This window comes from Chenopodium album, chromosome 24 (assembly GCF_948465745.1).
Source record: "Chenopodium album chromosome 24, dcCheAlbu1.1, whole genome shotgun sequence".
In the NCBI taxonomy this organism is placed as follows: domain Eukaryota; kingdom Viridiplantae; phylum Streptophyta; class Magnoliopsida; order Caryophyllales; family Amaranthaceae; genus Chenopodium; species Chenopodium album.
Genome location: NC_137857.1, coordinates 35450263 through 35472477, shown reverse-complemented (window position 1 = coordinate 35472477; position 22215 = coordinate 35450263). Strand labels below are relative to the sequence as shown.

The 22215-nt window shown below is 34.4% G+C and overlaps 1 protein-coding gene, 1 long non-coding RNA gene and 2 pseudogenes across 4 annotated transcripts; 1 reads left to right on the top strand and 3 right to left on the bottom strand.

The window, feature by feature from the left end:
* Nucleotides 1–386: 386 nt before the first annotated feature.
* On the top strand, nt 387–9662 carry LOC145611384 (uncharacterized). The gene is made up of 3 exons (XR_014106371.1): nt 387–704; nt 5586–5877; nt 9425–9662. It is a non-coding gene; the product is annotated as an uncharacterized LOC145611384 (long non-coding RNA).
* On the bottom strand, nt 2035–5568 carry LOC145611369 (G-type lectin S-receptor-like serine/threonine-protein kinase At1g11300). The gene is made up of 7 exons (XM_081666695.1): nt 4317–5568; nt 3987–4091; nt 3430–3599; nt 3128–3338; nt 2719–2956; nt 2460–2610; nt 2035–2343 (listed from the first exon to the last, which is right to left on the bottom strand). Exons 1-7 carry the CDS (start codon nt 5566–5568, stop codon nt 2035–2037), a joined length of 2436 nt encoding a protein of 811 aa, XP_081522821.1.
* LOC145611367 (G-type lectin S-receptor-like serine/threonine-protein kinase At1g11330) lies at nt 7714–10867 on the bottom strand (annotated as a pseudogene). The gene is made up of 6 exons (XR_014106368.1): nt 9578–10867; nt 9062–9360; nt 8767–8977; nt 8393–8630; nt 8156–8306; nt 7714–8022 (listed from the first exon to the last, which is right to left on the bottom strand). The product of XR_014106368.1 is annotated as a G-type lectin S-receptor-like serine/threonine-protein kinase At1g11330 (transcript).
* A 1114-nt stretch (nt 10868–11981) lies between these two features.
* Nucleotides 11982–15528, bottom strand: LOC145611382 (G-type lectin S-receptor-like serine/threonine-protein kinase At1g11300; annotated as a pseudogene). Its single transcript, XR_014106370.1, has 6 exons — nt 14116–15528; nt 13656–13975; nt 13358–13568; nt 12933–13170; nt 12700–12850; nt 11982–12608 (listed from the first exon to the last, which is right to left on the bottom strand). The product of XR_014106370.1 is annotated as a G-type lectin S-receptor-like serine/threonine-protein kinase At1g11300 (transcript).
* Between the last annotated feature and the right edge of the window lie 6687 nt (nt 15529–22215).

Here is a 22215-nt window from a genome sequence, read left to right as displayed (position 1 = left end):
GGCTTATCTTCAGTATTCTTGTACACACAATAGGGCAACTAGCTTACTAGTATGCACCGTAAGACCTCATCTTGGAAGCATGGATTATAAATCATAAACTTGGAATGTACTAAGTAAATCAAGTGGTCAACTTTTAATTAAATTGTGTAATGTGACATTGTTTTGAAATTGCTAATGTTGGTAACGATTTTTTCCAAAATATTACTCCGTACAATTTTGTTATTTGATGTACATATCCCTTTCGTTTCAGATTACTTGCAATACTAGGATTGCCACATATAATAAATGAAATAAACAAGGTCAACCAAAATAAGGATTAAAAATGTATGGAAAAAAGTTGCAATTAATAATAAACAATTCGTTCACAAAAGATAAATGGGGCTTTTGGCAAAAAAGACTAAACAGGGTTTGCTCCCATTACTAGTGGCAAAAAACTAATTTTAGCACCATTTCCATTTGCAATAATGTTGTCCAACAAAATTAAAATCAATTTTCCCGCAAATTGTGATGAGCCGTTTTAAGTTCGTTAATATTCCTACTTTCTTTTCACTCAAACAGTAGCTCAAACACCCATCTTTCTCATTCTCTGCGATTAATCAGAAATCGGAAAACCTAAAAACGCCGCCGTATAACTCACCGGAAACCTAATTTCATTCTTTCCGGCAATTCCGCTTTACTTTGAGACAAATGCCTCTTCGTATCAGGTTCTTCTCTAATTTCTCTTCTCATTTTCTGTTAAATTTTGCCTTTTTAATTTCAATTGATTGTTTAATCGTATGTTTAATGTGAAATTCTGAATAATTTAGTCCTATTACCTTTGATTTTATGCTGTTTTTGTTCTATTTTTCTACAATTAGTACTTTGTTTAATTGCTTTTGCAATTAATTTTTGGCTTATCTTTAACGATTGCTATAATTTAATATCATATCGGTGAAGAATTTTAGTACGTTTGTTTAAAATTTCTCTTAATTGAGCTCCTTTCATATAATTGTACACCAATTGAAGAAACTGCTGGTTGATATCAGCGATTGAAACTATTGAAAAAATAATACTACCTCCGGTTCGTATTATATGCAACTCTGATGTATTATTTGTGAGATATAAAAAATTCCAAAGTTGCATATAATATGTGGACTAAAGGTATTGTATATAATCAAATTGATTTTAGTGTACAATTACATATTTCTGCACTCTTTTATTTTACATATTTCGGTTTTTATGAAGTGATGATATCTTGAGACTTAGACTTGAATATGATGATATATTGTATTCAGTAAAATTTTTGGATACAATGATGTTTTGTATACAACAGGCTTAGTAAGTGCTTAATAAATTTTTTTAATGATGTGTAGCGAAAATTGAAATCCAAGTAGTACTAGGTTTAGCTGTAAGCAATTTGTCCACTTTAGGGGTGGGGATTCTTTTGTCCCTTTCCCCTCCCCCTACCAAAGGGCTAGGCCAATAAGGTTGGATTGGGGTATCCGTGATGGGAGTTATTTAGTTGGAAGATTATGACGTATTTAGTAATGAAATAAACGTTGTAATATAGAAAAAAGACAAAGTGCCTTAAAAATATTCTGTAAGATGGAAAAGCTACCAAAAGGGAGATTTTGATGATAAGGATTGTTAAGAGTTTATAAGAACCTTCCATGGTAATTTTATTGACAACCCAAAACATCATTTGTACGTAAGCAAGATTTATCTTAAAACATCTTAATAAACAAAGAAGGGGTTAAATACACACGACACATCCTAATTTTTGGTGATGCCATGAACCTAGTATTTCTCATGGGCTTCAGTTTATGGTGGGGGTCGGGGGAGGGTTTGATGTATGCATTCCTGACTTGCTGGCTTGCCCTTACAGTTCGAAAGAGGTTGCTCTTTCTAAATCCATAATCAATGATTGAATCATCATCAACAAAGCTAAGCGTCAAGATGTGTATGCTAAAGAGTCTAACCCTTAACCATTCATGACAACACACTATATCTTGTATCCACGCCAGTAAATTTGGTGTTCTTGTTGGCATATGTGGATTATCGAGCACTCACAGTCGTGATGGAAACATTATTAGAGCCATTTCCCTTACCTTGTTGAGAGGACCCTTGATCTGTATGAAATTGGCTGAGAGTGAAACCAGGCTGTTTTGGACTTGGTAGATTTGGTATTTCACTTTGAATCATGGAGATAACTGTAGTAATATCTGGCCTGTCTTTTGGAAACTCTTGTACACACAAAAGGGCTACATGTATGCACCTTAAGATTTCTTCATGAAAGCACAGGTCACCAATTATTGCTGTGTCAATCAGCAATATGATTTGTCCCTGGTTCCATAGTTTCCACACCTAATGACATTGAAGCAATCAGGACAATGGCATTTAAAAAATCAGTAGATACAACTGAAAAAAAAAAAAAAAAAACAAGAACACTTTACACTTGCATTTAGTTTACTGTAACTTACATAGCCTAAGAGGGTCAAGGACTTCTCCTCATCCCAAAAGCTGCTATTCCTTTTTCCACTCACAATTTCCAATAGCAATACTCCAAGGCTAAAAACATCCGACTTTTCAGAAAAATGACCCTCCATTGCGTATTCAGGAGACATATAACCACTGCTTGATTTACAAAAATAAAATCAACATGAGTAGTCATTTATTAGTTCTACCAATATAAATGCTCTTAGTAAAATATAAAAAAATAATAAAAATCACAGTACTTACTATGTTCCTACTATTCTTCTAGTATTGGCTTGATCTTGGTTGCTTCCAAAGATCCTTGCCATTCCAAAGTCTGCAATTTTTGGAATTAAGTCTTCATCAAGCAATATATTGCTGACTTTTATATCTCGATGAATAATCTTTAGTATGGAGTCCCGGTGAAGGTAAAGGAGCCCTCGGCATACTCCTCCAATGATTTTGAAGCGTGTCTTCCAGTCTAGAAGTTCTTGTTTTCGTGGATCTGCATAGTTTTACCCAAACAAAAATTACATGTTTTAGATTAATATGTGCTTCTGTTGCCTTTAAAATAATTTTTTTGTAAGAAAAACTGATTGCTTTATTGGAGCTAAAAAAAAATAAAAATCTTATTGGGGAAATTAACAGCTACTGTAAAACTTTGTTTGTAACTGACCAAACAGAAATGAGTCCAAGCTTTTGTTTGGCATGTATTCATATATCAATATTTTTTCCTCTTCTTCAACACAGAAACCTAGAAGTTTGATGAGATTCCGATGCTGGAGCTTAAAAATAACTGCTGCTTCGTTCAGAAATTCTTCCAGACCCTGACGAGAACTTTGTGATAGTCTTTTTACTGCTATTTCTTGACCATCATCCAATTTTCCCTGTAAATGGATTTTTACTTTTAAATTCCTCTTTCATACCTCTGTATAAGTAGTACAGAACAAAAGAATTAATCTTCCAAGCATATATTACCCTAAACACTTGGCCAAAACCACCTTCTCTTAGCTTGTTGCTTTCCTGAAAGTTGTCTGTTGCTGTAGCCAGCTTTTTAAACTCAAAGAATGATAGCTCTTCGAGGTTGACTAGAGCTTTATTGTTGCCAAGCATATTCAACAATGCTTGATCGTTTTCAGTTTTCTTTCCTGATGCATGTTAAATTTCACAACTTGTAGTTCAGAACAGAAAAAACAGAAGAAAAGAGGTGTCAATGTGTCATTTGCCTTAAGCCTTCCTAGTCATATAATTATGTATAAATTTTTATGACATAGATACTCCATATTCTATACAAATTATGAATGAGAAATTTGAAATCCTTGCTTATTGACATTTTATTTATTATATGTCGTGTTCTTTATTTTTCTCTCATTTTTCCATCAGCTGCACAGCTGAGCCATGTAAAAATAATTGATTGCATCTCATATGTTGGTAATTGGCTAAGTATGATATCAATCTGGAACATATTTAACTCTGTTCTTCGTGGAACGATGGTTTCTGTCAATGGTATAATTTAGCTTTATAATGAATGTTACCTTGTTTAGACTTCCTCTTACACAAGAAGTATACAATAGCTACAAGGGTGGCAGTCACTGAAGCTCCTGTTAATGCTACAATTATTTTTATTTTACTGTTATTACCTGAAAACAAGAATGAATGTGTCTGCATGAGTAAAATTAGCTTCAATTCCTATTGCATGAAAGAAGTAAAAAGCTAGAAGAACTGTAACTTTTCATCAGTTACAAATTTTAAAAAGCAGGTTATTTCTGAAAGTTTAGAAACTTTTTTAAATTAGCAAACTTTAACTTGATCAGTGAGTTTTTTTTTGTCAAAAGAACTGGACGTAATAGAAAAAGTATTACTACCTAGCTCTGAGGATGCCAGACGAAGGTAAAGATCCGTCCCACTAGTGGAAAACTCTTGTGTGTCTATCAAGTTTCTGCCCCAAGACATACACCCCACACCAATGTCATACGCATAAGCCAAGCATGAACAATCTCTCAAGCAGTGGCTTCTGCACCTGCCTTCATCTAATCCTGGTGACCACTCAATATTTGCTGGTACTTTCATCATCTTTAGCCTAAAAAACACATCATCTTTTGCACCTTTTACTCCACATTGAAGCTGCGTCCTTCGTCTACACCCACTGCTCCAGTTTCCTTTGTCCCACTCTTTTTTGTTCTTTGGGTGAAAGCCCTTCAAACATTTACAAACTGGAAATTGGAGATAATTGCAGCTTCCAAACTCTCCACACTTCCCGTAAAAGCCACACTCGTTTTCTGGGGCCTGCCACCAAGCTTTCCACTTGCCATTAGTATTATCCCAGTACTGTTGGATAAAATTTCCTTGGTAGTCTAATTCCATGTTTGACAACGAATTATCAGGGTTTGAATACACCACTGTAATGGTTCCCTGGTCATCATTTTGAACACTCAATCCATGACTATGGAAGTCAGGGTAATTAACCTGAATTCCAATAAACATGTTACCATTCCAAGGCCCGCTTCTCCAATATGGGCGATCATTGTTCTCTATAATAAACTCTGGGAGAACAACAGAATCAAGGCGAAGAGAGAACCTTCCTACAGAAGGATTTGATGGGCTTCTCCAAGATTGTAAAAGAGGATTTTTATAGTTTTCTCTGTTGAAAGTCGTACTCATTTTTGGAAACATAGTGTTGGTGGGGTGATCAAAACTTTGCCATAATATTGTACTATTAGAACTGAGTAATACTAAGTTTCCAGATTCTAAAAGCTGAGCTTTTAACAAATTAGTGGCCCTATATGTGATATTTGACTGCCATAGGATCTCTTTCTGACCATTCAACACCTTTAGATCGCCGTCCTCTGTGATCTTGAATACACCTGAGGAGTCATCTAGCGGGTTGTTTCTGTTTGCCACCCAAACAGCATTCATCACTGAAACTTTGTTGTACCAGATGCCGACATAGCGATTTGTAGAGTTTGGTGGGCTGAAAAAGGCCAGCTTAAAAGTACCATTACCGGATATTATGGTTTCTCCATCATGAATGAACTTTTTCATTGTAATGCTGTCATTAGCTGTGGAAATCTGTATGTTGAAGTAACAAAAGAGAAGTAGTACATAAATAGATGACATTGTTTTTATTTGTGTAGGATGGTTTACTCTGGATTCCTTGTTGGTGCTGAGGAAAGAAGAGCTGATGATATCTCTAGCTCGTGTTGCAGATTTATATTAACCAAGAGCTAATAACCAGTGCAGAAACTTTACACACAAAGGGTTAAAGATCTTCTTGACTTTTCTTGTGACATAAAGTGGTAGGCTGCCTTATTGTTTTAATAAAGGTATGAAGAATTATCAAGCGAGAATTCCTCAAGATGATGTAAATGAACTGAAAACTGATGCAGCCTGCCAGAATCCAAAAAGTAACCAAACAAATCAAACAAGGTATGTGGCTACAATTAATTTTGTGCATTATTTGTTGTAAATCATATGGCCTCATCTAGAAATAATAGTCATATATATATGTATATTCTATTTTAGAATGTTTGAAAAATGTTGTCGCATTTCTTATCATAGTAATGAGCAATGACTTATGATTGGATTGTTTATCTCAAATAAGGATGGGAGAATTGAATAGTAAATCAAATATGATTAAAAGTCTTTATGTGAAATCATGTCATATCTTTAATTATGTGAAGTCAAGACAATGTGAATAACTAATATCAAATGAAGGTTTAGTTTTCTACATCTATGAGTGTTTGTTGACTGACAAATTCTATATGGACTTTGCCAAGTTTTGCATCCTTTTTAGATTGAGAAATTTTACCTCCATGCAGAAATATTAGTTACAATGTCATAAGCCTCATAACCTCTCATAATTAAGAATGTGACTTGATTTTATACAAAGAACTTTTATGCGGCACCTTTTATTCCTTTGTCACTGATTTATCTATTTATATTTTTACCTTATTCTGATTCTCATACACTACTTTTTAGGGTTTGATTTGCCCACTTTACCTTAGACTCTTAGAGGCTTAGAATTTAATCACCTTTTTTCTTACCCACATCCAGTTTTTACTATGTCTCTCTCTCTCTCTCTCTCTCTCTCTGTAAAAAAAAGTTGAAATTCCTTGGTTTAAAGGTCTGCAATAGGTAGAACAAAAAAAAAGGAGTAATAGTTACGTCTTGAGTCTCATTCCTATCTATCCTAGTCACTAAAGGTGTTGCATATTTTGAAATCTGATTGTGAATCATTATTATTTTTAAGAAAGGTGACAAATTCTTTCAGACATTCTAAAATAGTATACAAGTTGATAAATTTTGATTAAAGGGAGTTGCAATTTATTTCTTTATCTTCGCATATGTACCTTTTTGGATGTCTCTTTTCTTTTTTTATATTTGTTGTTGTCGTGTTGATTTATGTGAATCATTTGTTTTTCTACTTGAAATTTGATGAAATGTTGCTCTGTTTGCTTGGTTCCTGGCATTTGATGCAATCTTGAATTCAGTAGCAACATTCTAGAAAGTGGGAAGCCTTCTTGGATGGAACCATCATAATAGTCATATGACCCATATCAGCATCTGAGTTATATGATCTTTTAATTTTTACCTTTCACTCTTAGGGCCTTCAGCTTAATTTTAGTTCAGTTGAGTTCAGCTCCAATCAGTTCAATTCAGTTCAATTCAATTCAATTCAGTTCAATTCAGCTCCAATCAGTTCAGTTCAGCTCCTAATTTTCTTCTCTCATAAAATATTCATTTCAGCTCTATTCAGTTCAGTTCAGCTCCAATCACTTCAGTTCAGCTCAGCCCAGTTCAATAAATGTGAACAGACCCTTAGTTTACTGAAATAAGAATCAACTCCCAAAGTCTAGTAATAGGTGTGATTCATGAATCATGATCAATATCCAGGGTCTCTTGCAAAGTCTAGACGAAAATAAAGTCGGACCAAAATGTGAAATTGAAGTCATCATTTTTGTCATAAGTGTTAATCAAATCAAGTAATTACTAATTAGGAAAGATATTGCACTTTAAAGATCAAAATTTTGACCACTAGTTTATACTGATAACCTTGTAATGGGACTAAGCATGTGCTTTTACATGGTGCTGAATATAACAAAAAGGTTGATATTCAGAATACTACGTAAAAAAGTTGATGCTTAGTATGATTACTATGATAAGTAGAACAGTCAAAGTAAAAAAAAGGTCATTCACATATCTAGTTATGCATCTCAGAAAAGGACAGTTGATTCAATTTTATAAAGAGAAAAAATAGATATGCTATCGAGCAGCCAAAGATGTTACAGTAACATAATTTGTGGAAGAAGTTTGTTCAGCGATCTGATATGAACCTGTATCAGACAATAGCTGGCGTTGAACAAACCCTGGTGGTTTTGGATTTGGAAGATCTGTTATATCACTTACAAGCATGGAGATGACGGTTGACATGTTTGGCCTGTCTTTGGCAAGTTCTTGCACACACAATAGCCCCACATGTATACATCTTACTGTTTCAGCCTGGAAGGGTGCACCATTAATCGACGGGTCAATCAATAAAATGATATTGTCCTCTCTCCACAATTTCCAGGCCTGCAATTGTCATTTTATCAATTTTAGCTAACTAGATGCTTAAAGTTAAATGAAAAGTTTGAATATATCTTGGATTCTGAACTTGTTGGCCCTTCTCTGGGACTTATTTTTTTCAAGGTGAAAAGCAACTTACATATCCTAAGAGACTCAGCGAATCTTCCTGATACCAGAAGTTGTTATTCTTTTTTCCGCTTATTATTTCAATCAGTAACACTCCGAGGCTGAATACATCTGATTTTTCAGAGAAGTGTCCTTCCATTGCATACTCTGGAGACATGTAACCACTGTATTGAATACAAACACTGCTGTTAGATTAACAAACCTAAATTTTGATTTGGCTGGAAATAGTAGCGAATAGCGGGGTACTTACTATGTTCCTACAACCCTTTGGGTACTAGCTTGATCCTGGTTACCCCCGAAAATTCTAGCCATGCCAAAGTCTGAAATTTTTGGATTGTGGTCTTTATCCAGCAAAATATTGCTTGCTTTGAGGTCTCTGTGGATAATTTTTAATCTGGAATCTCTGTGAAGGTAAAGTAGGCCTCGACATACCCCTTCTATAATGTTGAAGCATTTCTGCCAGTCCAAAGACTTGCGCTTTTCTGGATCTGCCCAAGGGAAACCAAAATGAAAAGAATAAATATGCAGTGATATATTATTATGGTAAAAAAATTTCTATAGGAACTAGCCTTTGAATGTTTTAAGTTACGTATTGAGTTTTCTGTCAATGTGATAGAAACCAACCAAATAGAAATGCATCCAAGCTTTTGTTCGGCATGAACTCATATATCAGCATCTTCTCTTCTCCTTCCACACAGCATCCCAGCAGTTTGACTAGATTGCGGTGTTGAAGTTTTGAAATTAATGCGACCTCATTCATAAACTCTTCTGCACCTTGTCCAGATGCTCTTGACAGTCTTTTTACTGCTATTTCCTGTCCGTCTTCTAGTTTTCCCTGTAACAGACAGTACACCTCCATTTTAAAACTTTTGGCTTTCTAAATTAAGGACTACTATTAATACTCTGAAAAACTTCTTACTTTGTATACTTGGCCAAATCTACCAGCTCCGAGCAAATTATACTCATGGAAGCTTTCTGTTTCTTCAGCCAACTTTTCAAATTTCAATATTTGCAAGTCATCAATCATAACTTGTCTTTTGTCACTGAACACAAATGGGTTGGGTGTTGCTTTGCTCTTCTGAATTCTGTTGACTGGTAAAGGTGGCACTTTACCTTTCGATTGAGATCTTCTCCACAGGAACCATATGATGGCAGCAACTGCTGCTGTTCCTGAAATTACACTGACTGCAACTACTGCTTTGATGTTTAAATTATTACCTGCAAATCAGAGCATTTTTTTTATTACTAACTGTCTTTGTTTTTTTTTTTTTTTTTTTTTTAGGTAGAATGTGATTCAAATTTTATACTATGACAACCAGGTATGGATTCCATCTTCTAATCAAGTTAATTAGTAGCAAACAATGCGTCAGAGTGACCTGCAAAATGCATCTTTTTTTATTGAAGAAAGTAAAGGTATATGGAGTTGCCAGCTTACTTAGCTCAGATTGTGCAAGCCGAAGGTAGAGATCAACCCCGCCAGGGGAAAGGTCTGCAACATCGATCAAGTTTTCACTCCATGTCAAACATGTTATCTGGGTATCATATGCATAAGCCAAACAAGAGCAATTTGTAAGGCATGCACTTCTGCACTGATCTATGTTCAATCCCGTGATCAACTCAGCATTTTCTGGCACTTTCATCATCTTTAATCTCAGAAACCCATCTTGTTTGCTTCCTGCTAGACCACATTGCAGTTGCTTTCTTCTTGCACACCCACTCGACCAATTTCCTCTCTTCCATTCCTCTTTGTTTTTAGGTTCAAAACCTTTCAAGCAACTGCAGATTGGTGAACTGTAAGGCCTGCAGCTGCCAAATTCCCCACATTTCCCATATATATCACACACGTTATCTGGGGCCTTCCATGAGATCCCCCAATTCTTATTGCTATCATCCCACCATCGTTGAGCTATTATTCCCTGATAAGTTATTGCATAATGTGACATCAAAGTCTCATTTGCACCAGCAAACACCAGGGAAAGCATTCCACCAACTGTTTCTTGTGTGAATGACCCAGTATTGACCAAGATATTACCATAGCCAGTGTTACGGTATCTTGTCCCTATGAAAATGTTGCCATTCCAAGGACCACTTCGCCAATGTGGACGATCTCCATCCCAGATGATGATCTGGAATAGGCCCAAGGAATTAGTGCCAATTGAGAATCTTCCATCTGATGGGTCTGAAGAGCTTTTCCAAGCTTGCAAGACCCGCCTCAAATCAGAATTTGAGGTAAGGATAAACCTCATATTTGGTAAAACTGAATCTGTAGGATGCTCAAAACTCTGCCATATGATAGTCCCATTTTCAGGGGTTGCATTGGATGGAAATCCTTGGACAACAAGGCTCCCAGAATCCGAAAGTTGAGCAACCGAGAATTTTGTGGCAGGATGAGTGACATTTGAAGACCAAAGTGTCTCATTTCTTGAACTCTCAACTTTCAGATTCCCATTAAATGATAATCTAACCACTCCATTAGAATCAGTGAGAGGACTATTCCTGTTAGCTACCCATATGACTTCCTTCACAGAAGGGAGATTATACCAGATACCAACATAGCGATTTGTCGAATTAGCAGGGCTGAAAAACCCCAGCCTAAATAAACTATTTTTGGAGACTATAGTTTCTGGTCTTTTAGGAACTGTGTTGGTGTTATGCTGCTTATGGCTGAGCATAATACTAAACCAAGTGGTAATATGTAAAGAAGAAATGCATAAATTTGAATCATTTTTTTATTATTATTAAAATTCAAAGTTACATGGAATCATATGGTTTGATCTTGGCTAATTGTTTAAATATCTTGAAAGGTTGAAGCACAATTCTTCTCTTTGATTAGCACCACGTCTGCTAGTCTTCGTACTGTGAGGTCTAGAACTTGCCATTGAAAACATATGGACATGCCGACATGGTTGTAATTTTGTTCATATTTTCATATTTGGGAGTATTGACCTGGTTGTCAGCTTTGACATGTGCTTTGGATGGATTAAGGTTTGGAAGGAAGCTGATGAACTTAAGTTGCTTTAGAATAATAATAATAATTAATATGAGTAATAAGAAATGCTTAAGAAGTGTTTTAAGGTCTCACCGAGTAGTCGGTTTGGTTAGCCAACTCTAGTCTGTAGACCTATGTTATCTAATTATCTGTGGCCTTATTAGCTTCTCTACAGTACTTTCTCGGTGTCTTTTACGTGTAAAAGCTAAGTAGCTATTGCTCTCTTGTAATTCTCTCTAATTATGCTGATTAGTGAATATGAACTTTACTCATTAGTAGCATTACTATTTTTGTCTTGAATGAGTCTACATCCTAAAACTTGGTAGCTGGTATATATGACTCAAATTAGTAAAATGTGAAAGGGAAACTACTTGGAAAAGTGGCTAGTATTTGATTACGACCTAAGTAATAAAAATCACCATTATGCTCAATTCTTTGGGCCTATCATTTGACCATAAAATAAGTCACAAGAATTATTTCAGCATCAATGATGATCCCACAGAGTCAACAATGGAATTAATTTAAATTGGTTGGTTTGATTACAACCCCGGATTTGTAGGAATAAAAATTCCATGAAATCAATTATTTTAGTGGAGCAGCCTCAAAATTTAGATATGGAGTACTATGTTTGTCTGTTAAAGTTTGTCCACTTTATTTTATACTAGGGTTGTCCATTTGAGTTTGTCTCATAATTCAAGTAACTATAGCTATTAGGATCACTATTTTACTCTCACATTCACGAAAAAAAAAATTCCGGGAATAAGAACCAATTAGTTGGCAGTAATTGATTTTTGAATTTTGGATGATTTTCCAAGCTTTTCAACGTGGCTTAGATCTTTAGAGTTAGTATTAGCTGTGTTATATAATTATTCTTTGAACCATATTCTTCTAAATAATTTCTTTTTTGCAGTTTATAATGCTATCACAAATCAATATTTTTACATATTACTTTCTCCAAACAGGTCAAAGTTATGCTCTGTAGTGGAATATGATGTTACAGGGTGACTGACAGAGTTACAAACAGGAGTATATGACTCGTAAGTTTAAGAGACATATTGATCTCATTTTGCTGACCATACTGAACTCAAAGTAAGTGATCCATGTTTTCAATTCCTCACCCTAAAATAAGTGTGTGGAGGGTTCATTTCATTCTTCATACATAATTGTGCTATCGGGCAGTCAAAGTTGTAATTGTAACATGATTTGTAGAAGAAGTTTCGTCTGTGATTTGAGATGAACCGGTATCAGCTGATGTCTGACGTTGTGTAAATCCTGGTGCTTTTGGACTAGGAAGATCCATAATGTCTCTGACAAGCATGGACATAACCACTGAAGTGTTTGGTCTATCTCTGGCAATCTCTTGCACACACAATAGCCCTACATGTATGCACCTTAGAATTTCCTCTTGGAAGTCTGGACTAGAAATTGATGGATCGATCAGTGATTCGATCTTGTTCTCATTCCACAGCTTCCAAGTCTGATATCATCATGTGTATCGTCATTAGAGTTTAGAAGTAGAGATTTGAAGTAGATTAACTATAAATTTGAACGTGTTTAGGATTACTTACATATCCCAAGAGACTTAAAAAATCTTCTTGATACCAAAAACTGCTGTTCTTTTTTCCGCTTACTATCTCCAGCAATAACACCCCAAAGCTGAATACATCAGATTTTTCGGAAAAGTGTCCTTCCATTGCATACTCTGGAGACATGTATCCGCTGTCATGTAGATAAAAAGCATGACTACGTGTTTGGCTTGATAAATAGTTGAGCTGACTTGAGCAAAATGCAGAGTACTTACTATGTTCCGACTACCCTCTGAGTACTAGCTTGATCCTGGTTACCACCAAAAATCCTAGCCATGCCAAAGTCTGAAATTTTTGGGTTCAGCTCTTGATCAAGTAAAATGTTACTTGGTTTTAGATCTCTATGAATAATTTTTAATCTGGAATCTCTGTGAAGGTAAAGTAGACCGCGACAAATTCCTTGTATAATGTTGAAGCGTTTCTGCCACTGTGAAAGCTCCTGCTTTTGTGGATCTGCTCAAATGATGCCAGAACATCAAGCCACACAATAAAGAAAAGGAGGAAGTAAATAAAAATTATATTGTGGTTTTCAAATTTCTGACAGTATGCTATATTATAGATATCACTGTTAGAAATCAGTTTGTGAGTTTCAGGTGTTAAAAACTATGTTAGACTGGAAATATTATGCTCTGAGACTAACCAAATAGAAAAGCATCCAAGCTTTTATTTGGCATGCACTCATATATCAGCATTTTTTCTTCCCCTTCAACGCAACATCCCAGCAGTTTGACTAGATTGCGGTGCTGAAGTTTTGAGATCAATTCAACTTCGTTCATGAATTCTTCTACACCTTGGCCAGATGCTCTTGAAAGCCTTTTTACAGCTATTTCTTGACCATTTTCTAGTTTACCCTGTAAACAAACATCATATTATCTCCTGCTACGTTTTGTTGCATTTTAGACTACATAAGATCATGTTTGAATTGAACTCATTCTTACCTTGTATACTTGGCCAAAACCACCCTTCCCGAGCAAGTTACTCTCACTAAAGCCGTCTGTTGCTATTATCAGATCTTCAAGTTTTGAGACTTGTAAGTCTTCAATCATAACTTGGGTTTTGTCTCTGAATAGATATGAATCTGTTGCTTTCTTCCCAGCTTTCTTCTCTGGTATTGATTTAGATTTTCTATATCTATCCGATGTGTGTTTACCCTTTTTCCGAGCTCTCCATTTGAACAGGAAGTATATGACAGTGGCAATCACTGCTGTTCCTAAAGTCACACACACAACTATGATTGCTATCCATCTCTTACTAGTACCTGCAAAGCAGAGGAAATTATTTTACATATGCATACTAACATGATCTTTTTTACTAGGTGGGAAGATGAGAATCCAGAAGCATAAAATATCTCCTAAAGAGTCGAGCATTCAAAATTTCAAAGAGGTATGATTAACTTACTTAGCTCTGATTGTTCAAGCCGAATGAATAGGTCCACCCCTCCAGGCGAAAGGTCTTCTATGTCAATCAAGTTCTCACTCCATCTCATACATCCAGTACCAGTATCATGTGTATAAGCCAAACAAGAGCAGTTTGCCAGGCAGGTTGTTCTGCACTGATCAGGATTCAGACCCACAAACCATTCAGCATTATCTGGCACTTTCACCATCTTTAACCTCAGAAACCCATCTTGTTTTCCCCCTTGAATCCCACATTGCAGCTTCTTTCTTCTCACACACCCATTTTTCCAATTTCCTCTCCTCCATTCCTCCGCGTTCTTTGGCACAAACCCTTTCAAGCAGCTGCAAATAGGTTTAGTCTGAGGGTTGCAGTTTCCAAATTCTCCACACATACCATAAGTGTCACAAATATTTTCCGGGGCATGCCACGCAACTCCCCAGTTCTTCTTGCTATCATCCCACCACCTTTCAGCTAATATCCCTTGATCAGTTATTACATAACGAGGCAGCAAAGTCTCATTCGCACCTGTAAAAACTAGAGAAAGCATCCCTCCTACTTCCTGCTGTGCAAATGACCCGGTGTTAATGAGTATATTGCCATAACCAGTATTATGATATCTTGTTCCCATGAAAATGTTTCCATTCCAAGGTCCACTTCGCCAATAAGGGCGATCCCCATCCCAGATGATAATCTGAAAAACACCTAAAGAGTTAGTACCAACTGAGTACCTTCCAACAGATGGGTCTGAAGGACTTTTCCAGGCCTGCAGGACTTTCCTGAATTCAGAATTATTGTTAAGAATGAACCTCATATTTGGTAAGACTGAGTCTGCCGGATGCTGAAAACTCTGCCATATGATCGTCCCATTGCCACGACTCGTGTTGTTTGGAAATCCTTGGATAACAAGGTTCCCGGAATCTTGAAGTTGAGCTGCTACAAAACCAGCTGTAGGATGAGTGACATTGGATGACCAAACAGTCTGATTTTTTGCATCAGAGACTTGCAAATTTCCGTCGAGTGATATCTTTAGTACACCAGAAGTATCAGTGAGGGGACTGTTCCTATTAGCTACCCATACAACTTCCAATTTAGAAGGGTGATTATACCAGATTCCAACATAACGATTGGAAGAGTTTTGAGGGCTGAAAAATCCTAGCTTGAAAATGCTATTTTTAGAAAGTATGATTCTGAGTCTTTTAGGAATTGGGTTGGTGTAATACTGTCAATTGCAGAGTAGATTTTAGAACTGAAAAGATGAATGTATAGAATTAAGGCAAAAACAGGAATCATTCTTCTCTCAGTTGATCTTTTCGTATGTTACATTTGGCAATTTGGAGATAATAAAAGGGTTGGTGTAGGTCTTTGGTTTTTGCTCTTCAAGTGAAACAATGGAATTATTAATTTATTAGTGATTTAAACTAATGGATGTTCTAGTGTCTTGGTGCAGTTGTTAAGGTTTGTACTTTATATTGGTTTACTAGATAATGCATTATATACAAAGTCAAGTATTTCTTCCTTTCAATGTGGAAAAACTTGCATTTTTGGGATCAAATTCTACTAGAAGGTTATTTAGGGGTGGCCAGGTGAGGATTCCTTTACCCTTCCTCCCACTCACTCCTAAGGGAATCCGCCAGCCAACACGGGTCAAATTGACTTGTCCGATATTCCAACTATTTCTCCTTACCTTAAATAAAATAAAATAAAATAAAATACTTACAAATCTTTTCATTTTGAACTGTCTAGTTAAATAAAAAGGTTCGTCAATGCCTCAATGGAAACTAAAAAATCCACATGATACAACTCCTGTAATACATATGAACTATGGTGGTGAGTGTATGACTTAGAAAGTGTAGTGTATGACCGAGGAAATTGCTGGGAAAATTACAAAGGGAATTAAGTGGAATTAAAGTAATCTATAGCTTACTCTTTAAAATCACAATCAGATCTACATATTGGTCTCAACTCCAACAATTGATACAAGTATTTGACTTATGCGCTGCTAATCTTGCAATTGCCAGCACCAAGTTTCAAAGTCAACGTTTACTTTTGAAAATTTGCAAATGTATGGCGCAGTCACAACGAATTTTATTTATTTTGTTACACTGTATTATTTACTTCTAGAAAGTAAAGCTATTTGTAATACTTCTAGCAATTAGTGGTTCCTACAGGCGTCGGTACGCTGCATTGTACAGCCGTTTAGCATGAAAAAATATAATATAGAAAAGTGAAGAACATATAACTATAATGAAAAGAACATACTTTTAAAATGTAATGAACATATAGCCTTCAGTGAAAAAAACATATTTACACTAAAAAAAAAGTGGAAAAAAACGTATGTTCATATTATATGATTATCTGAATAATGTGCTTTTATTTGTGACATAATACTCATTGCTTATTGTTAAATGTTCTTTGAATTTTATCTCCAAATTATGGTGGGTATACAATACTATATATAAATAATGTTCATTACACAATATTATCATGTTCTTTATTAATATTACAGATGTTCTTTAGATTTAAAAAAAAAAAAAAGGATGTTCTTTACAAAACAAATATATGTTCTTTACAAAACAGTTTTGTGTTCTTTACAAAACATATACATGTTCATTCCGCGTTTTTTGTAAGCATGGTATAGTCGCTTGTACCTTAAAATTTTCATCTCACATCCGTGTTTGTTGATTGATAAGGGTGGGAAAATAAAAAATAAAAAAATAATAAAGAACTTCAATCATTTTATTTATTTATTTGGATATCCAAAGATTGGACATGAATATATAATATGTATAGCTTTTGAAATATGTTCTCTTTGAAATTGAGGTTGATCTAAATATCTAATGCTTTTGAAATACTGTACTTCTTAATCCTTAGTCATAGCATTAATTTTTTGTAAAGAAGAATACACTAATGGAGTCTTCTCTCGAAATTGAATATTTGACTCATTATAATTTTTTATTAATTTTTTTAATAATGATTAAAGTTGTGCATTAAAGATTATGTAAAATTTAAGTGGAGAGAACTACGATAACATTCATAACAATACATCATTTCCTTTTGAAGCAACAATACATCATTTCTAATTGGTTAAAACATGCATCCTTCAATATTACAAAATTGACTCAATTATTCAATTTTTGTAATAACATAAGGGTCACTTTAAACCGGTCGAATTATTGTTATATGCTTCATTTCATTTGTCTACTCCTGCCCAAAAAAAAAAAAAAAAAACAAAATTCCATATCCGCAACACTCCGTCACACATTCACACTCTTAAGGTGTTTTTTTTTTTTTTTGAAAGGGACACTCTTAAGTTATATGCCTTGTAATAATTTGTAAAATGTCCACTTTTGTATTATTATAACACGTTATTTCATGATATTTGCTACTAAAGTGGGAGCCCAGGCCAACGAGTCAAAGAGAGTTTAGATCTTAGTAATTTTGGAATTACTCTCACGTGGTATTTAACAACATGATCGATTTGGATTTTAGTAATGTCGATTTGTAATTACTCTCAACTATCATGAACTCTACACAAGTGGAGTAATAGAGTGTTCCCAACTTGCCAACTTGGAAGTGAAAACAATGTCATCTTATCGGAGAACGAGGGACCGCAATCGGCTCGCCACCTACTACGTTCTTGTCCGAGCACGAGAGTCGTGGAAATAACAAGCGTAAAATTTGAGTATTGAGGTTTTATAACGTTATTATGGTTAAAAGGTACTCACTCCGTATTTAAATATTTTTTCTACTATTATTATACCAAAGTTGTAAAAGTAGGAAAGATCATTAGAAACAGATGGACGGAGTAAAAGTTCTCACTACATATTTTATATTGAGACTCCCTTTAATAAGGGCATCACTTTTACTAGTAAATGTGTGATGCATGACCTTAAGTCCTTAACTATTAACATCCTATCTTAAATTTTGTATTAGTTTAACTTTTATAAAATTTGTTGTGATGAAAATATGCACTGTGACTAATTCAACAAAAATTTATGTAATAACATTTTTAAGAATGTGAATCACTTAAAAGTCAAGCAAGGTTATAAATTTATTCATATACGGATCGGAGGGAGTTTGTAAGTGTTAAAGATGAAATGTACCATCTAGAACTGAAAGGATGAAGATTTAATTTGGAGCACTATATCGAAAGTATCTAGATAATGGCTCCTCTATTTGGAGTAATATATACTTGTAGAATAAAATGTTGGCAATTGGCAAGTTGATCTTACAATACATAGTTATTATTGTTTTGATTCCCTCATTCATGAATTAGTAAATTATATAACTTGTATTATACAAAAATAGAAACTACAACTTGTATTACCTTCAGTCTCCTATATAATGAAAGACATGCATTATGTATAATATCATACTAAATATAGAACGCTAGAGAAAAGCACCTCACTAAAAACTTGAATAGAAAAAATGGCTAAGAAAGCAAATATTGTTGTAGCTATTGTTATGGTACTAAGCTGTCTTATGCTACTGTCCGTCTTTCCTGTTGCGGCAAAAAGGAAACCAAGAGCCCCAATTGCTGAACTTAATCCACAATCTCGCACCAAGGAGATGGTCTATTATTCTCAAGGTGATTGATCCTTTAAACTTTTATTATATTTTTTGTATCAAAAAAAAAAAAAAAAACTTTTATTATATTAATATATTTTTATATTCATATGCTTATAATTTTTTGTTTGTTTAATCAACTTTCATGTAGTGTTGCTGCAATAGGCATTTTATATTTCACTACACGTCCTCTTAAATACGTAGTAGATTTTTTTTTTTTTTTTTTTTTTTTTTTTTTTTTTTTTTTTTTTTTTTTTGTTTTTGATGCAAACGTAGTAGAATATTTCTAGCATGAGATGAATGTCCTATATACTGTCATAAAAGGTAAATTGTCACCCCTTTCCATTTTAAAAATACTCATCTCAATTGAAAACTAAAGGATTAGATCGAGATCTAGCTGAACTTCTATAACTTAACCCGAATATCATTCAAAATTGAATTAAGGGTCTGTTCACATTTACTGAACTGAATTGATTGGAGCTGCTGAACTGAACTAAACTGAACTGATTGGAGCTGAATTGAACTGAACTAAACTGAACTAAGCTGAAATGAATATTTTATGTGAGAAGGAAATTAGATACTGAACTGATTGGAGCTGAACTGAACCGAAGCTGAAGTAAACATACCCTAATTTGAATTGAAATTGGCTCTATAAAAACAACTCAACCTATATTTGCTCATTTTAGAAATGACTTGATCAAATAGACCAGCTGGATCAGATCTTTTTACTTGCGGGTTTTTTTTTTAAAATTTTTTTTTTTACTTGCATTGCTAAAATATCTTCTTTTTTTTTTTGAGGGAAAAATATCTATAATTTCATATTTAGTTAAATTACTATTAAAAAAAATAGTTAATAAAATTATAAAATAATAATATTTGAAAATTCCAAGTTATGACATCCCATTTGATACTATATTTTTTTATCTTAAGAATTAATATGTAATAAGGTCAAAGTTTAGTCGAAACTACTCATTGAAACTAGATTGGACCGGTAATATGTATAGAACATAGCCTAATGTCACGTGTTGACTTAGGAGATGACCCGTGACACTAAGGAAGGATACCCTTGTTGAAAATATAGTTGTGAGTCTTGTGACTAATGCTACTGTCCGTCTTTTCTGTTGCAGCAAGAAGGGTTCCAAACACCCCAACCGCTGAACTGAATCCACAATCTCGTACCAAGGGTATGGTCTATTATCCTGAAGGTAATTTCTCCATATTTATATTTCATTATTTCTATATATTCATATGCTTCAATAATTTTTTGTTTCTTTATTTAATCTTCATGTGATTTCACAATAGGCAAATAGGCAATTTATAATCCACTAGACGACCTCATATATATATAGAATATTTCTAGCATGAGATGACATCTTATATATAGTCGGAAAATATAAAATTTCATTCACATTTATAAAACTCATTTCAATTGCAATTGAAATGATCAAAATTGATCGATATTTATCTTAATCGAAATTACTTGACCTAATATTATTTAAAATTAAATCAGTCCGAACCGAGTATGGCTCTACAAAAATAGCTCAACCCATATTTGCTTATTTTAGAAATAACTATATCAAACAAACCAAATTAGATCTTTTTACTTATATTATTTATTGTTAAATTTCTTTAATTTCATAATTAATAAAATTATAAAATATACTTTGTATAGTACAAATTATGGCATCATCTTATTGATTATTTTATTTTATGAATTAGAATGTATTTAAGGTCAAAGTTTAGACTAAACTGCTTGTAGAAATAAGATTGGAGCGATTAGTACGATCAGTATAGAACGTAGCCTAAGAAAGGATACCCTAGTTGGAAATATAGTTGTATACTTGTATTAGTGTATAACTTGTATAGTTGTATTTTTTTTTTTTTTTTTTTTTTTTTTTTTTTTTTTTTTATAAAGGTAAGGAGAATTACCTTGCAAGTTGAGGGGAAATAAGGGATCCAACTTGCTTGGGGTGAGAATCAAACCCCTCTTACGGGGGTGGAAGGAGGGTCTCCAACCATTAGGCCAGCCTTGATTCTCAACTTGTATAGTTGTATTATTAAGGCGACTTACACTAATGTCTGTCTTTCCTGTATGTTGCAGCGAGAAGGATTCCAAGAACCCCAACCCTCAACTTTAATCCAAAATTTGATACCAAGGAGATGGTTTATTATCCTCAAGGTGACTTCGTTATTTTATGCTCAATGCTAAATTCTTTTTTTTTTAATACCAAAAAAACGAATAAAAATAAAACCAACATGATTTTGCAGCCGTCATCTCAATTACTATACACTAAACTAAATATCGCATTGTAATTGGCTGAAATTTTACATGTGTCATCTTTATTTTTGATATATTTTTAAATACCATTTAATTTTTATAGGAAATTTTGTCAGAAAAAACCATTTATAACCATCTTTTTGCTGGAAAAAATTTTTTTGGCACGAAGAAACCAGATTATAATTTTTTTTTTTGTTGAAGACAACCAAAAACTCTAATTACCCTAATTATCCTCTAATTTTCCCTAATTACCCTTTGATTCTCAATTAATTAATTATATTAATTAAAAAAACATAAAACAACCTACCCCCACCTCAGCCACCCCCTCCCCTGCAGCTGCCGCGGCGGCCAGAATCAGCGCCACCCTTACCGCTTTCCGTCTACCTCCTCCTTCCCTTAGCCTGTATCAGCGCCAATGCCGCCCCTACCCCGGTACGCCGGGAAGTTTCACCTTCCAAAAGAAATCGCACAAACAAATCACTAATTTTGCCGGCAAGTTATCAAGACAAATCGCACAAACATCAAACCCTTTGCATTTCAATTTTGGAAGAGATTTAAGCAATTCTATTGCGGCGGTGATGGTGGCCACTCTATTGGGTAGAATTTTTGGGTTACAGTTTAGGAGGGTAGTCGCGGCGAGGGTAAATGGGAAAGGGTGGCGGTTGGTTCGGCGGTGGAGGTTGGTCGGCGGGGTGGGGGATCTACGCAGAGGCTGGGGACGGGAGAGGGGGTTGCTGTCATAGGAGGGGGAGAAGGAAAAGGTGGCTCGGCTGATGCTTGGTGGTGGTGAGGAGTGGGTTTTGTTTTTTTGTTCTTTTTTTATAAATTAACTTAATTATTAAATTGATTAGTGAGAATTATGAATAATTTGAAGAATTAAGGGAACATTAGAGGTTAATTGAGTGATTAGAGAGCTTAGGTTGTCTTCAACAAAAAAATTTTACAATCTGGTTTCTTTGTGCCAAAAAATTTTTATAAGGTTTTTTCCAACAAAAAGGTTGCTATAAATGGTTTTTTTTGACAAAATTTCCATTTTTATATTTCAAAAATAGAAATTAATTTACAGTGATTATAATATGTAGTTTGTGAAATTTAAAAGTGAATTTTAGAAATTAAGAAAAATGATTTTTTACAAAAATAATTAGGACATTTAAATTAAATCAAAAACAAATGCACACATGTAAAATTTCAGCCATTCACATTGTACCATTTGGTATAATTTTTTTTTTTTTTTTAAAAAAAAAAAAAAAGATTTT